At 59.6% G+C, this 16,105-nt stretch overlaps 3 protein-coding genes across 3 annotated transcripts; all 3 read left to right on the forward strand.

Moving 5' to 3' along the window:
- Nucleotides 1–488: 488 nt before the first annotated feature.
- On the forward strand, nucleotides 489–1,682 carry LDBPK_261520 (hypothetical protein, conserved; the record flags this gene model as incomplete). The annotated part of the gene is made up of 1 exon (XM_003861691.1): nucleotides 489–1,682. The coding sequence occupies one exon, from the start codon at nucleotides 489–491 to the stop codon at nucleotides 1,680–1,682; it is 1,194 nt and encodes a 397-aa protein (XP_003861739.1).
- A 1,450-nt stretch (nucleotides 1,683–3,132) lies between these two features.
- LDBPK_261530 (trifunctional enzyme alpha subunit, mitochondrial precursor-like protein) lies at nucleotides 3,133–5,313 on the forward strand (the record flags this gene model as incomplete). The annotated part of the gene is made up of 1 exon (XM_003861692.1): nucleotides 3,133–5,313. One exon carries the CDS (start codon nucleotides 3,133–3,135, stop codon nucleotides 5,311–5,313), a length of 2,181 nt encoding a protein of 726 aa, XP_003861740.1.
- Nucleotides 5,314–7,945: 2,632 nt separating this feature from the next.
- LDBPK_261540 (hypothetical protein, conserved) lies at nucleotides 7,946–13,567 on the forward strand (the record flags this gene model as incomplete). The annotated part of the gene is made up of 1 exon (XM_003861693.1): nucleotides 7,946–13,567. The coding sequence occupies one exon, from the start codon at nucleotides 7,946–7,948 to the stop codon at nucleotides 13,565–13,567; it is 5,622 nt and encodes a 1,873-aa protein (XP_003861741.1).
- Nucleotides 13,568–16,105: the final 2,538 nt, after the last annotated feature.

Genomic DNA, 16,105 nt, shown 5'->3' on the forward strand with positions numbered 1-16,105 from the left:
CAATATCACCCATCCGTCTCTAACTATCATTGCTACTGGTCGGAACAACTACAGAGGCTGCAGCAACTGCTGCTTGTGAAGCACGAGAGACCATCAGCAAACATAGGGAGGGAGGGCCCAGCGACAGACGAACAAGGGCCGAAGCTGTTCCGCACGGCACCGGTGGGTTCAGCCTTTCACCGCTTCTTGTCTTATTATTATCACTATTGGCAGAAAGCTCTCTTCTCTTTCCCTCTCTCCATCTATGGGACTGCGACTCGAGCAGCCATCATACAAAACCGTGCACTCACTGCAGCACACAGAGAGAGAGGGCGCTTCAGATAGGCACATGCTCCGAAACTCTCTCTGCACCCCCCCCTCCCACACCTTCCTTGCTTCGTTATCGCTTGCACAACCTTGCGCGCGCGTGTTGATAGTGTTTCTGCATTGTCTTCTCATCGGGTTTTCCTTTTTTTTTGTGCGCACCCTTTATTTCGTTTCCCTAACGTATGCGATTCCTGGCAAAGGCGGTCACCACCTCTGCTGTCACGCTTGGCGTAGGGGCGGTGGCTTTGCTGTATTGTCAGCGCGCCAGAAACCCAGGCGCGGCAGCGGGGACGAGTGAGTTGACGAAGGAGCTCTCGGCGAAGGAGTTTAATGGACTGCAGAACGCGAAGCGGCTGAAGGAGGCGCTGGCACCGTCGCACCTGCCGTGGACCTTTCATGCGCAGAAAGCCCGGTACACGAACCTTCGCGAGCTTACAACACAGATCTCGCAGGAGACTGCAGCCGCGAAGCCGCCCGGAGGGCGAGCTTACACAGCCTCCTCGTCAGATATGAAGCTCATTTTCTACCGCCTCCTCGGTTGCCCGTACTGTGCCAAGGTGGAGGCTGTGTTGCGGTACCACGATGTCCCATATGTAGAGGTGCGCGTTGATCCGCTGAGCGGCAAAGGACTGCCAGACCGTCGGTATCAACTTGCTCCGCAGCTGTACCTGGCCCCCTTGGCAGAGCACAACAGCGGCGGCGCCGAGGCAGCAGCCACAGATAGCAATGGCGTGTATTTGGTGGACTCCGCGGAGATCGTGTCTCAGCTTTCCGGGCCGCTGAAGTACGCAGCAGACATTGTCAATCCGCACGTCAGCGCAACCCGAGACTGGATTACGAACCACTTCCACGGTGCCTCCTTTGCCATCACGAACAACTCCTTCCGCGATGCCTACGCGACGTACACGTATGTGACGCCGAGCAACTATCAGAACTTCCTCTACCATGTCGCTGGTAGTGCCGCACTATCGGTGCTCTCGCGGTACAAGGTCCAGCCGAGGCTTATTGCAAAGATGGAGTGCGCTGACGGCCCGGCCACTGCCGCACCGACAGGCGCCCCGGCGAGCACGGACTCGAATGGGCTGTGGATGCTGTCGGAGGCATCGCGCAGGGCACTCGCGGCGACGGTGCGCTTCGGCGCAGTGGAGGAGTGGCTGCGGGCTGAGCTGCAAACGTTTCTGCAGCGCCGCCCGAATGGCAAGGTGTTTCACGGCGGCAGCAGCCCCGACCTGGCAGATGTGGAGATGTACGGGGTGACGCGAGTGGTAGACCAGCACCCACGACTCGGCGCTGTGGTGCGCGAGGGCGCCTTTGGCGAGTGGCAGACCGCAATGCAGGAGAAGCTGAATGCGAATACAGGATCGGTGTACGCCTAAGGTTAAGCAGAGGTGATGTAATGTGCATCTGTGTGCGTGGGTGTTTGGACTGCTGAGCTTTTTTTTTGTGCTTAGGGGACTCGTGGCGGGAGATGGATGCTCTCGCCCCTTGTCTCGCTTTCACAACGCATATCAGCACGCTCGCTGTGCCTCTGACACGCAGAGCATCCCCCTCTTCTTGTGTGTTTCGACACACACACATGCACATATTCGTCACAGAGATCTCCGTTTCGTTTTGTCTTTCGCTTGCGTATCTTGTGCGGCTAACTGAAGCACATGCTGGCACTGGCGCAGACACCACCACCACCACCTTCTCGACCCACCACCGTGCGCGTTCTGCGCTCGCCTGTCCTCTCTCTATCCCTTTTCGCTTTACTGTGGATACTGCCACTGCGTGTACGGTGGCTAAACCCGCTAGCCCGGGCGTCTCTGCGCTTGCATTTGTTTGTGTGCGCGTTAAGAAGGTCGAGAAAGAGGAAGGCATGCATGGCTGTTCGACACGCACACGCACACGCACGCGCCTCCAGCCCTCATTCTCCAAAACTCAAAAACGAAAAAGAAAACGCGAACCAACGTCAGATTCCCCTCTTTTGTACGCACACGCGGATGCACACTGTCCTGTTCTTGGTCGCTGTGTTGGTCCGTCATGGGTGAGCACGTGTAGAGTGTGGTGTCTGCCTTTGCGCAGTGCACCTCCTCGTGCCCCTCTGTTTTTGTTTCGCCCTGTACCCCCTCCCCTCCCTCCTTCCCTTTGTTCATCCGCACCCTGCGGGCTTCAGTGTTCCCAACAGACATGGAACATGAAAAGGAGGTGCGTGTAACAGGTCATTTGTGAGCCCTCGTGTCCCCTCCCCCTCGGACGCGTCCATTCCCTCTGCGCCCCCTCCCCCCTCCTCCTCCCTTTTTTTTCTCCTCTTTGCGTGTTTATTTTTCTTGCGGGTGGTGGTGGATTTCCTCTGAAGTACCCTTCACACCCCGCCGCTGTTTAGCCCCTCTGCTCGCCTCCACACATACACGCACGCAGGCTCTGATCCGCACATCAGCTTTCGAGAACGCCGCTTTCGTCGAGGTTGGAACAAGGGAGCACGACAAAACGACACGCACACACACACAACTATATATATATATACACACGCGGATAGTTCAGCACATACCCATCATACACGTACAACACACACAGAGACCTCCAATGCGTCGCTTTCTTGTGTCCCGCTCCCTCCCGAGCGTCATCCTCACCCGCCGTGCTCCAGCGGGCACGCAGGCAAGCCCTGCGACTGCCGCCAGCTCTGCTGCCGCTACCGCCGCCGCCGGTGCCGCAGCGGCCGCAAAGTCGACGGTAGCCGCCTACGACTTTCCCAAGGATGTGCTGCGCAATCGTTTGTGGCAGACGCACCAGGCAGGACGACACATTACCGTCTACGTCGACTCGGGCTGCATTGCGTGGATCGTCATGAACCGCGCCGAGTCGAGCGCCAACGCGTTGGGCGAGGAATTTGTGAAGAACATGAATACAGCACTGGATATTGTGGAGTCTCTCGTTGCGAAGGGTGAAACCCAATTCGCCATCCTGGCGAGCGCCAAGTCGACGTTCTGCGTCGGCGCTGACATTGACCAGATGTACACCGTGACGGACCCAGCGGTGGCGGTGCAGGTGCCGACCGTGGGGCACAAGCTCTTCAATCGCATTGAGCAGGAGAAGTTCCCCATAGTCGCTGCTATCAACGGCCTCGCCCTCGGCGGCGGCTTTGAGATGTCGCTTGCGTGCCATCAGCGGCTAATGGCCTCTACTGCGAAGGTGGGCTTTCCAGAGTGTCTGCTTGGTCTTCTGCCGGGCGGCGGTGGCACGGTGCGGACGCAGCGGCTGTGCGGGCTTACCAAGACGGTGCAGTGGATCATGACCTCGAAGCAGATCAAGCCTCAGGAAGCCAAGTCGGCCGGCGCGTGTGACGTTATCATCCCCGCCGACGACCGGTGGAATGGCGAGCACCGCTTCTACGAGGGTGTACGCAAGTGGGCTGGGCAGTACCTGTCCGACAAGCCCGCTCGCTTGTCGAAGCGGAAGAACATTTCGCTGATGGATCGGGTGCTCGAGAGCACAACCTTCGGCCGCCGCAAGGTCGCCGACGAGACCATCAAGATGCTGAACAAGAAGACAAAGGGCAAGTACATTGCGCAGTACAAGGCGCTGGAGTGCATCATGTACTCCGCCACACACAGCGACCAGCAGGGCTTTGACAAGGAGTGCCGCGGCTTCGCTGAGCTGCTGTGCAGCCCAGAGGCGAAGAACCAGATGTCCCTGTACTTTCTGCAAGAGGGCATGAAGAAGAGCGCGGACAAGACGGGCGTGCCCAAGGACACGGTGATGCCCGTGAACCGCGTTGGTGTGATTGGCGCCGGCGTCATGGGCTCCGGCATTGTGCACTACTTCGCCAAGAACAACATCCCGGTGGCAGTGAAGGACTTGACAGAGGAGTCCGTGAAGCAGGGCATCACCAACGTCCGTGCCGAGTTTGAGCGGGCCGTGCGTCGCAAGCGCATGGTAACGGCAGAGCTGGACGGGAAGATGGCCCTTGTGACGGGCGGCACCACCAACGAGGTCTTTCGTGGCGCGGACGTTATTGTCGAGGCCGCCGTGGAGGTGATGGACATCAAGAAGAAGGTGATTCAGCAGCTGGAAAAGGATGGCATCCTCCACTCCAAGAGCCTCTTCGCCACGAACACGTCCTCGCTGAGCTTGACCGAGATGCAGACGGTGGCCAAGTGTCCGCACAACATCGTTGGCATGCACTTCTTCAACCCTGTATCGAAGATGCCGCTGGTGGAGGTCATCAAGGGCAAGAGTACTTCGGCCGAGGCCGCGGCCGCCATCTTCAACCTCGCCCTCAAGACGGGCAAGATTCCAATCATCGTGAAAGATGGCCCGGGATTTCTGGTGAACCGCATCCTCGGCGTATACATGGCAGAGGCCGGGCGGCTGGCGGTGGATGAGCGGTGCCACCCAGCGTGTGTGGATGAGGCTATTCTGGCCTTTGGCATGCCGATGGGGCCCTTCCGCCTCTTGGATGAGGTTGGCCTCGACGTCGCCTGTCACGTGGGGCCGGTACTGGCCAACGGCCTGAAGAGCGACCGCTTCAGCGTCAGCGCGACCATCTCCCAGATGGTCGCGGACGGCTACCTCGGCCGCAAGAACAAGAAGGGCTTCTACGCCTACGCGGCGGAAGGGAAGGAAACGGGGCTGAACAGCGCAGTCCTGCAAAAGTATCTCGGCGAGGAGCTGAGCGCCTCCATCTCCGAGACGGAGATAGTGGACCGCTGCGTCTTGCTCATGGTGAACGAAGCAACCCGCATCCTCGACGAGGGGATCGCGATGTCGCCCGAGGATGTTGACACGGGGATGGTGTGGGGCACCGGCTTTCCGCCGTTCCGTGGCGGGTTGCTGCAGTACGCCGACCACCGCGGCATCGCCAACGTTGTTGCGGCGCTGGAGCAACTGCAGCGGAAGACGAAGCGAGACTACTTTGCCCCCACTGAGACACTGAAAAAGATGGCCATCGAGGGCAGGCGCTTCTTCCCGACTCGTCCGTACGTGCCGTACCAGGAGCGCCACGGATACCCTAAGGTGACGTACTAGACGCCGTTCAATCATCAAGGGAACAGAGCTCACAAGCAGAGAGTGTGCCCATGGCGCGCGCTGAGGCTCTCTCTCTCTGAGCACGGTGCCGCATGTCTGTGCCTTTTCGCCCCTCCCTCACTCCCTGTGCCAAGAAGAGGCCCCATAGCCACTTAAGTAGGAGAGAGCGAAACAGAAAACAAAAAGATCACCAGCACCTTCATGTGTGTGCGTGTGTGTGTGTGTGTGAGCGTGCTCACGTTGGGTGTGCTGATATCCTTTCCTCCTCTCGTCGGCTTTCTCCTTCTTCTGGGGACCTCGCTCTGACCGCCTAGATCATGAGGCGGGTGATAGCGGACGATGTTGCCCGGGATAAGCAACAGAAAAAGAACATAACGGAAAGGACGAGGGCAAAGAAGCGCACGCACGTAGCGCTGATGAAGGGATCTGCTTTGTTTGCTTTCCTTTTCATGTGTGTTTGCTTCTCGGCTGAGGCAGGCACAAGCCCCTGCTGCACGTATTCGCGAACGTAAAACGTGTGTTGGCGCACGTGTATACGTCTGCGGAAGAGTATTTGAATAGGGGGATGTCGCCAACGTCCGCGTGTACGCAGAGAGGTTCTGTGTGGCGAAACAATCAGTGCGGCGTGTTGGCAGTGGCCCCTCGGTGTGCAAGCGCAACAACGCATGTGCAGCAATGAAGAGAGAGAGGAGGAATAAGAGAAGGGGGTTCAAGAGCTCTTCCTGAATCGGCTGTCTTTGTGCCGCCTTTTTCTTTCGCTTGTGTTCACGGCTTTCCCTCCCTCTCGCTCTTCGCGAACGTGAACGCGCTATGTGTGCACACGCACAAAAACTCTCAGCCGGCTTCTGAAATTGCTTATCCCTCCCCCTTTTTTGCTTCACGTGCCGCCCTTTTTTTTTTTTTTTGCGACCCCCTCCCCCACTCTTTTCCATGTCCCGCATTCCGTGCTGTTTTTCCTGTTATCCTCGCACATGTATTTCGCTCGTGTTGATGACCCTCACTCTCTCTCGCCCCCCCCCTCACTCTGCCTCTATCACGCGTACGTATGTGTCTGCGTGTCTGTACTTTTGTGTGCGTGCCTTTGCAGCAGCAAGCGCTGCCGTGAGGTCCTGAGTCGACGCCCCCTGGAGCTCTTCAAACGCCTCGATATCGCCGACACTCCTCCCTTCCCGTCCACTCCGTTTTTCTCTATTCTTCGCCCCCTACGCATCTTCCTTGATGCCGCCATTATGTGTTGATGGCTTTGTTGGAGGGAATGGGCGTGTCACTTCTTTGGTTGGCTTGCTCACGCGCCGATGTGGAAGACAGGCTGGTTGGTTGGCAGAAGGTACACGCACGTTGCGCATGGCAGCATTACACTGTGGGCGTGGGTGTCGCAGATGTCCCCTCTGTTTGCTGCTGTTAGGTTGTTGCTCTCCTTTCTTGCTTGCGTGCCGCCGACGGCTTCGTTGCTGTTGCTTTGGATGTTTGCTCCCTATGGCCCCTCCCTCCCTCCCCCCTCGCCACCTTCCTGTGTGTGTACGCGTGTGTGTGTGTGTGTGTGTGTGTGTGTGTTGATGATGGTGTGGGTATCGGTGTCGTTGGCGACGCCGCTCTTCAGCATAAGACCAGCATGCCCGTGACAAGAGCTATTTTCTTGTGTGTGTTCCTTCGCTGTTGTTCTCGTTTCTGTTTGTCTCCGCCCCTCCCCCCTCTCCTTCACTTCTCTGCGAACGCGTCTTTCAGGGGTTACCCGTTGAACCGCCACCACAAGCATGTGTTACACTACAGCACCCCCATCGCTTCCCCCCCCCCTCCCATGCCCCACCACAGCAATCTATATGTGTGTGTGCGCGTGCGTGGAAGAGGGAAGAGGGAGCAACAGACCGCCGGGCCAAGGAAGGGTAGGCGGGGAGGGAGACGCGCGGAAAAGGAAAAGAGAAACACACTTCATTCGAGGGCGGAATCCTCCCTTGAGCCGTCCAGAAGCATGCCCTCTGGCACACGTAGTCTCTGTGGCAACAGGACGCGCTCCATCTGCGCTATGGGCAGCACAACCCTCTCTTGCTCCACTCCCCCCTCCTTCTCCTCCTCCTCCCTCACCTTTCCATCATCCGTCTACCTCACCCCTTCACGTACTCCTTCCTTCCCCAACCGGTGCTGCCCCTCATTGGCACTTCGTCGTACCTCCCTCTCCTTCTTTTCTGCCACATTCACCGAACACAAAAACTTCGTGTTCCTACGATTCTTTCGCCATTCTGTCCCCACTGTTCTTCTTTGCCTCCTCCCTGGTATTCCTCCTCACCACCCCGCCCCTCTCTTCTTCCGCGCTTGCACTGCTTCCTCAGGTCTTGCGCATGTGCGCTCATCCGTGAGCTACTTGCGAGAGAGAGCGCGCACGAGCGACAGGAAGTCGTTACACAAACACACGCATACCGTTACCAAACGCCGTCTCCGCTTTCCTTTCTCATTTTTCTTTCCGCGTTCCTGTTTGCCTCGCCCTCTCCCGTGGGCGGGCACTTGCGTGCACACATCTGCCGATGGTTTCCTCGGTGTGCTGCGAAGTCACTCACCTCCTGGCTGTGGTCTCCTCGCCCGTCCTTCGTTCTCCTTTATATCGCATTTCTTTTGTTAGGGCCGCACACAGATCGCCATGCCTACGAAACGCGCAAAAAAAGAAGCGGCAGACGCGGCGGCTGGTGAATCTGCTGCAGGGAAGCGAAGCCGCAGCACCACTGCCGCTATCAAGGCACCTGACGCCGAGCACAATACCCTTGAGGAGGCGCAGCTCTCCTCCTCGTACTCCCCTGCCCGCTCCAACTCCGATTCGAGCTCGGTCGTGTCGATTCTGCCGCCACCTGCACCCATCGACGTCGATGCAGAAACTTGTGAGGCACCTGTGAAGATAAAGTCGAGACGAGCCACGCGTCAAACCACGCTGGCGGGAGAGGTACTCAGCACAGAAGCGGAACCCTCGCGCGTCGCCACGAAGCAATCACGCGCTCGAGGCGTCGCGGATGGGCAGAAGGGAGGCTCAGCTGGAGAGCTGAAGCGGGTTGCCGGCTCAGCACGATTATCTCGGAAGAGAGCCGCCCCGTCGATGCGGTTGGAGGGCCCCGCTGCGGCACCGCTTCTGGAAGAAGCGCTGCTGGTACACATGCGCTCTGCGTTGGCTCGCAACTTCATGCTGATTACGGAACGCACCATTGAGCTTGCTGCACAACCGCATGCACACTGCATCGTGGGTGACTTGGATACCCTTCCCGGGACAGCGGCGGTTGGAGAGACCGCGGAACCTGCTGACGACGACGTCACCAGCGCTAAATCACTAATGCTGGACGCAAGAGGCGCCAGCAGCATAGCTATGCGGGCGGTCTTGCCATGTGTTCAATACTTCATCGTTAGCGAGTGTGCTCGTGTTGCCCGCGTGGTGCGCGAGGAGGGCGGCAACGGGTACGGCGACGACCCGGCGACCCGAGCAGCGGAGCTGCTCGGCTTTCTTCTCTCCATGCTTGACAAGTATGACACGTTCTCTGACCTCCTTGCGTTGGCGTGCCCGTCTTGCCGCGTCGCAGGGGTGAGCTACTCGGCCTTCTCATTTTTGACGCAGTATTTGGCGTTGTCGCAGCGTGCGAGTGCGGAAGAGATACACCTGATGGACCAGAAAAGCCTGATCGAGCGTCTGGGGTTGCTGGACGGGTGTCGCGCCACCACTGGGCAGCCGTTGGATGTGATGGAATGCTGTCCTTTCGGTGAAGCACACCTCTCCCTCTACCTCTTGGTCCGGACGAGCTCGGGAGAGAGGCACAGCTGGCGTCTCAGCAGACTTTGGTGGCAGCACGTACCTTTTCAGCTTCTATCCTTCCCCGCCATCGCCGAGGCGGCAAAGGCGTTCGATGCGTGCATGGTCCGATACACGGCGGATCGCACACGCGATTTGATACGGTACCAGCACATGGTGGCCAACTCAAGCGGAAAGTGGGCACCACCGACAAGCAAACCAGCAAAGTCACCGAAGTTCACTGCAGCTCAGCGTGCGCTTATCAAGCCCAAGGCCGGTTGTCTAACGTGGGCCGAGGCGCTGCTCCGCGCGATCCTGCCAGAGACCGCCATGCATCCGTGGCACCGCAATTCGGAAGATCTTCAGTCACGCATCCGACGCTGCTACGCTTACACGTGCGCGGATGTCAATCACGGCGGTTATTTCTCCGTGACACTGGAGCCAACGCTTTCCCTGTTGTTCTCTACGTTCGGTACAGGGTCGTTCACGAGCACGGCCAGCTTTGTGCAGGCAAGGCTGCTTTTTGCCCACATGAAGGTGTGTCAGCACGTGGCCGAGGCACTGCTACGTGGTGGCTGCTGCTCGTGCCACAGTCGTCATGATGCCGCTGCTGCAGAAGTACTGTTTGTGGAGGCACACGGTCCGTTCATGACGGCGCTGCGCCACTGCCGTGATGAGTCGTACCTCCTCACGGACAACGATACAGTGACTCTGGGTAGAACGGCCGGCGCCGCGGTAGACGCAGATGCTGCCGAAGAGACGACGACAGCGCCTGGGGCGGTCTCTGCGGGTGGCTGTCAAGAAGCCGCAACCTTCTACGCCGCGGGCTCTTTTTCCCGGTTTCAGACAACGTTGGAGCTTGCAGGGTCGATGAACGCGGCGCAGATAGTGAACTACGTGACGCAAGTGACCGCAGAGCCGACAGAAACGCTGCCCGCTGCGCAGATGCCGCGGCAGTACATTCGAGCGGAGCTGAAGCGGCATCAGCTGGAGAATGTGCAGCGGATGTGGAATAAGGAGTGCGAAGGCTATCGCGAGCACGTGTCTGTCCCGCTTTACCACGTCGACACTGCAGCGATGCCGGCAGCACGCCAGGTCGGAGTCATGTACTACTGTGCAGCGACGAATGAGACCATCGTTGTGCGTGGCAATGGCGGCCCTGTGGTCGCAGGACGGGAGGCGGAGGCGGAGGCGGAGGCGTGGAAAGCGTGGAATGCGGCGGGTGGGCGCATCCGCGGTGGCTTGCTATGCGACGACGTAGGGTTGGGCAAGACGCTGTCGATACTCACGCTGTGCGCTTACGATAGGGCAATGCGCGAGGCCGGCAACAGTGACGGAGAAGAGGCTGAAGCCTTGGGGGGTGAGATAGCGCTAGCGGCGCGAAAGGTTTGGCAGGTGTCGGCAAAGACAGAAACGATGCGCAACTGCATGCTGTGGTCCACCCGAGAGGTGCTCCACTGGGCATTTGGCAACTTCCGCGCCGGGATCGTGCCCCACCCCACTGCGCCAACGCGGCTACCGCACACAACGCTGGTCGTGGTGCCGCTGTCGATCGCGACACAGTGGATCGAGGAGATCCACAAGTTCTACCCAACCGCATCCTACATTCTCTTCTACGGTGCCAAGCGGGCGCAGTACACGGCGGCCGACATGCGGCGCGCCGACTTCGTCATCACAACGTACGAGACGCTGTCGACGCACCTGCGCCAGGAGGCGTGCGGGCTGCAGTTTTGGCTGGGGCGTGTGGCCGATGAGGCAGATGATGCCGTGTGTGCGAAGGCTGCATCGCAAGGCTGGTCAAACTTGATGCCGTCGGAGCTCTTTGCGGCCGTGCAGCAGTACGCCAGCGACGTGGTGTGGCCGGCAGCAGGGGGGATGAGGGAAGCTGGAGGCACCGGCAGAAGGCCGGAGATGACGCATATTTGCGACTGCGCAGTGGTGCCACTACCGCAAAGTGGCCAGAGGACCTGTGGCAGCCACAGGAGCGGTGGCCGTGACCACGCTCCACTGGGTAGCGGAGAAAAGCTACAGGTGTCCTCGCCCGCGAGCGACACCACCACCTCCTCGAATACGTGGACGCTCGAGCTCGACGCTGTCGATGGTGTGTCAGTGTTCCGCTGCCCCACCCTCTCCATCTCCGTGGCCTTTGACAATTCAGTGGTGGATGCGACTGCGAGGTCCGTCGACCGCCACACGCGTTTGCCAGGCACCGGCGCCGTCAGTGACGCGTTTCTCGACCATACGTGGGAGCTGCTGAGGGTCTATAGCGCGACAACAACTTCCCTACCCGTGTGGCAAGACACTGTCACGCAGTGCCGACTCTTCGATGATCAAGGCTCGCCGAGCGACACTTCGGTCTTTCTGGCGCTCCTGTACCACGCTGCCGAGGAGTACACGCTACCCGACTCCACACGCCGCGAGCTGGTGCGCCGCGTGTTGCTTCCGCCGCTGTGGAAGGTGCTGGCGGAGTACTGGGTCGATATGAAAGCGCACTACGCCGACGTGGCCCTGGCCGAGACGACGGGGCGTTCCGCGCTGCGCATCACCGACCTGCTCTTCCGCCGCGTTGTGCTGGACGAGTCGCAGAAGTGCGGCGCCACGAGTCTCTTCCACCTGCTGAGTGGCGAGCGTCGCTGGGCCGTGACGGGCACCCCGCTCAACAACAACAAGACGGAGTCGCTAGGGTTCGCATTGCGCTTTCTCGGGATGCACAGCGCGGCGCGGCTGCTTAGTCGGCCTCCATTCCGCCACGCATCCTTGACCCATGCCTATCTGAACACGCACAACGTGTTTTCAGCGTCCGACGCGGCTGGCCATTCTCTAGCCGACTCAGTGAATCGGGGTCTGCGCTCCCTGTGGGTGCGTCGTCACTCCGATACCCTCCCGGTATCGGTGGCAAACGGCGTTGCATTTTGTTTATGCGCCCAGTGCATGCAGCGCGACCTCTACAATGCCTCGGAGGCGAGTTTAACGAACATTCCCTCCGAATACCGGCTATGGACGCCTCCGCGCGACCTCCAAGTCGGTTTGCCGTGCCTGCCGAACAGTCTTTTTGAAGTGCTTACTCTCACCATGGTGCGGCATGAGCGCAATGAGCAGGTGAGTCGCGAGCTTCAGCTGACCCCTGCACGCTATCAAGTTCATTCTGCGCCCCTCACCGCGGGCGAGATGCGCCTGTATGACCGCGTCGCCCTCGTTATCATGAACGTTGCGGCGCGCCTGCATCGCCAGGGTATCCTGTCATCACGGATGGGATATGTCATGCAGTGGGTGCAGGATTTGTGTCGACTGTGCCTGCATCCGTCACGAGTGGGCAACGACAAGCTGCTACGCGGAGACATCGAGGCGCATATGTTGCGAGGGGTCCGGCTCACGAGCGACAATGGCGTCTGCGGCGCCGGTATTACCGAGGTGCTGGCGGCCTCCTTCGTCGCGGCAACACCGCAGGAGGCGTTGGAGTGGGTCAAGTTGATGGCAGCAGCGCGCAAGCCTAGTCTCCTCAGCGACTCAAGTGTACCAGAGGAAACGGCGACGACGCTGGCCGAGCTGGCGCAGGTGCCGCCACTGCTGCCGCAGTGCGGTGTTTGCATGGACAGCATGGCGGTGCCGACCCTTTTGAAGTGCTTCCACATGTTCTGCAAGGAGTGCGTGCTTGGCGTTATTGACGCGAGCCGAGAGGTGGCAGGCAACGTGAGCGCCAAGTGCCCGTACTGCCGCGATCGCAAGTCGATGCTGGAGGAGAAACGCGTCGTGGCAGTTGACACAGCGGCACCAGTGGAAGCAGCGGCGGAGACGAGGCACGATGACGACTGCTGCCGAACGGCAACTGCGCACTCAGGCGATGAGGAAGTGGATGTGGTGCTGGCATGCATCGGTGACGGCAGCCGCGTGCGCGCTTTTTTGGAAGTGGTGGAGGAGATCTGGCGCACGCAGCCGGATGACGGTGTGCTGGTGTTCTCCAAGTATCCCGCTTTTCTGAAGCTGGCGCACGATGCGGTGGCAGCGCAGGGCTACGCGCCGCACATGGTGTGCGGCGCCTCATCGCTGGCGCAGCGGCAGCGTGCAATGCGTGCGATGCAGCCGCCCAGTGGTGCCTCGGTACTGTCGCAGCGCCGTATTCTGTTTGTCACGTCGCGCAGCGCAAACGCCGGCCTCAACTTGACCTTCGCCAACCACGTCGTTTTCCTTGAGCCAAACCTCAACCCTGCCATCGAGCAGCAGGCCGTCGGGCGCGTGCACCGCTTTGGCCAGCTCAGGCAGGTCATCGTGCACCACTTCTTCGCACCTCACACCATCGAGGAGGTCATATACCGGCGGTCTGTCCGGCTGCGCGAGCAAGCGGCGCAGGAACCGCAAAGCCCAGTTTCAGCAACAATGCCTGGCTCTCATACAAGGGATTCCGATGCGCTGCAGAGGCGCACGCAGTTTGGCCGCATCGCACCTGCGGAGGCGTTGCTGCTGCTCGAGTATCCTGTGCCGCCGCAGACTGCGTAGTGAGCGGAGTGCGCATTCGTGTGTACTTTATTCTGCGTTGTCTCTTAGCTCTATATGCATCTCCTTGAAACTCAGCTGAGTTCCGCCTTGCCGAGCCCATCACCTCGGGTTATTCGCTACTCGCTTCATGTCCACTGGTATGCGGCCTAAAGCACCGTTTCTGATGCGGCCTTTGTTTTGCGGTGATATCCTCTCAGTAGTGCGGTGCACACCCCTCTCTCTCTCTCTTTGGAAATCCCTCGCCTTTCCGCTCTTGCTTCCTCTCCTGACGCGCACCACGTCCATGTACACGCACGCGCACGTGCGCACATATATATATATATATGCATGTGTGTATGTGTGTATGTGTGTGTACATTTTGGGTTTCCGAAGTCATCAGTCTCCATATTTTGCTGGTCTACAAAATGGGCTCGCGCACTTCACGCACGCACTCCAGTGACGGCATCGATCCAGTTGGTGCGCCTGCGAACGCCGCGCCCCTGCTCTGCTGCTCAACGGTGTCTGACGTGGCAGGCAAGCGCCGTGAGCAGGATGAACTTACGGACCTACGGAGATTAACGCAGCGCAGTCGACATCGAGCAGACGAAAAGAATCGATTGCCATCTCTGCACGCTACCAGGCGTGTTCAACAAAGCCGTGGCAAGCCCTACAGCGATGCACGTAAGCGCCAGCTAACCCGATGCGAAGCTGCGAGGGAATGCCAGTGTGACCATGCCGTAGCGGCACTGCACCAGTCAGGCTTGAGGCAACCCCGAAAAGATGCCTCCGAAGTCTCGGTACTTTCTGTGCACACGGTGACGCACCAGCCCATCCGCCACCGCAGCGTCGGCCACCAGAGCATCCGTCTGGATCATAAACAAAGATCGAGGCCAGGCACAAGGGCACAGCGGCCCCGCCAGTGTTGGACCGACAGCCCCTACACGGGCCAGGGCAGCGGCTGTACTCCACGCGCCTCCACTGGCTACTTTCCGCTCCTAGCCATCGATGTTCCACACGCTTCACATGACAGTGGCGGCGGGGACGGATTCTCCATCGTGTAGCCCGCAACGGGTCACAGCCAAACCGGCTTCCTACCCGCGCCGCTCGTTGGCGCCGCGGTCACACCTCTTACAACATGCGGCACGGCCGAGTCTCCCGTGAGTCAAGCTTTTGTGTGTTTTGGCCCGCCCCAGTGTGCGGCCATCTCGCTGCCGAAGCCGCCTTGATCATCTTCAGGTTTTTAAACCCTCGCCAGCAAAGCTTAGGCCGCAGGGCTGTTTTGCCCGTGCGCCGCCGTTTCCCAGCTTGCCGCGCTGCCCCGTCACGCCTACAAAAGAAAGACGAAACTGAGCGCCAGCGTGCGCACGCGCATCGGCCTTCTCCTCGGCTATCGAGTGATTGGCTGGGTCGCCTGATTTTCCAAGCGGGGTGCTCGCCGCCGCTGGCATCGAAATCCAACCGGCCGAGGACCCCCCCCACCCGAAAAGCGCACCCCCTTTTTTCCCCAAGGACAACTTTCCCGGCGCTCCCAACCCCCAGCCCTCGCGCAGTCGAAAACCCCCCTCCCCCCCACCGCCACCCGGCGGGCCCGCCCCCCCCCTCCGCGGGACGCCTAGGGGGGCCCCGCGCCAGAAGGGGTGGGCCACCCGCAGCAACACCTTCCAGCGGGAGCCCGGGGGACACGCCGCACCCTTTTTTGCACCGCCGCCCACGCGATGACAGCCGGGGCTTTTTTTCGCCGCGGACCAAACCCACAGCAAAAGACAGGTATTCACGCCAGAGGGCACCCTTGCCCGTTGCAAAACTCACACTGAAGAACAAAAGCGACGCTTATTGTCGCGGAAAGCAGCCTTTTCTACCTGCCGGCCTGATTCTTTCACCGCCACCTTCATTGGATGCCGGTCAGTCATCACCAACACATGTCCGCTCCGCCGATTTCCCGCCATACGGGTACGCACGTTACCACGAGGCCTAACGCTACTCTGTGGGCAACCTCAGCTGGAAACATTTGTCTCGCAGCTCTGTTTCTTTTCTTTTTAGAACTAGGGTGTCAGTCCTTGTGCCTACATCTGATCTCGTATAAGTGACTGCCGTCACGCCATCAGCGAATATTATTCCCGCCCTTGGACAAACTACGAGTCAATTAGTCACCCTGCTTGTGGCCGCTTGTCGCAGCCAAGTGCGCTCTCCTCTAGACTGCAGTACGAGCCTTCTACAGTCACTCGATGATCAAAAAGACATGCCATGTAAGTGGTGATGCTTGCATTTCCTTCTGCCATGTCAGTGAAAGCGGCTCCTTTACAACACGAACTGTCACAAAAACTCTTCGATAAGTCAGTCCCTTTCGCACAATTCTTAGAGATGGCCTCCCCGATGAGGGACAGCACCTCACCGCGTGGTATCATAGGGGCTAGTAGCAGCTTTCTAGGCGAAGCCGAGCAGCCTCCTCCCCCCTCCCTCCCTATCCCAGCCACTGCCGAACCACCCCCTGGTGGTGACAGGGCCAGGGTGCCTAGGACGTGGGGAGGTCAGTGCGATGCAGTGGCACGGATGCCGGCG

Source organism: Leishmania donovani, chromosome 26, assembly GCF_000227135.1.
Source record: "Leishmania donovani BPK282A1 complete genome, chromosome 26".
Classification (NCBI taxonomy): Eukaryota; Euglenozoa; class Kinetoplastea; order Trypanosomatida; family Trypanosomatidae; genus Leishmania; species Leishmania donovani.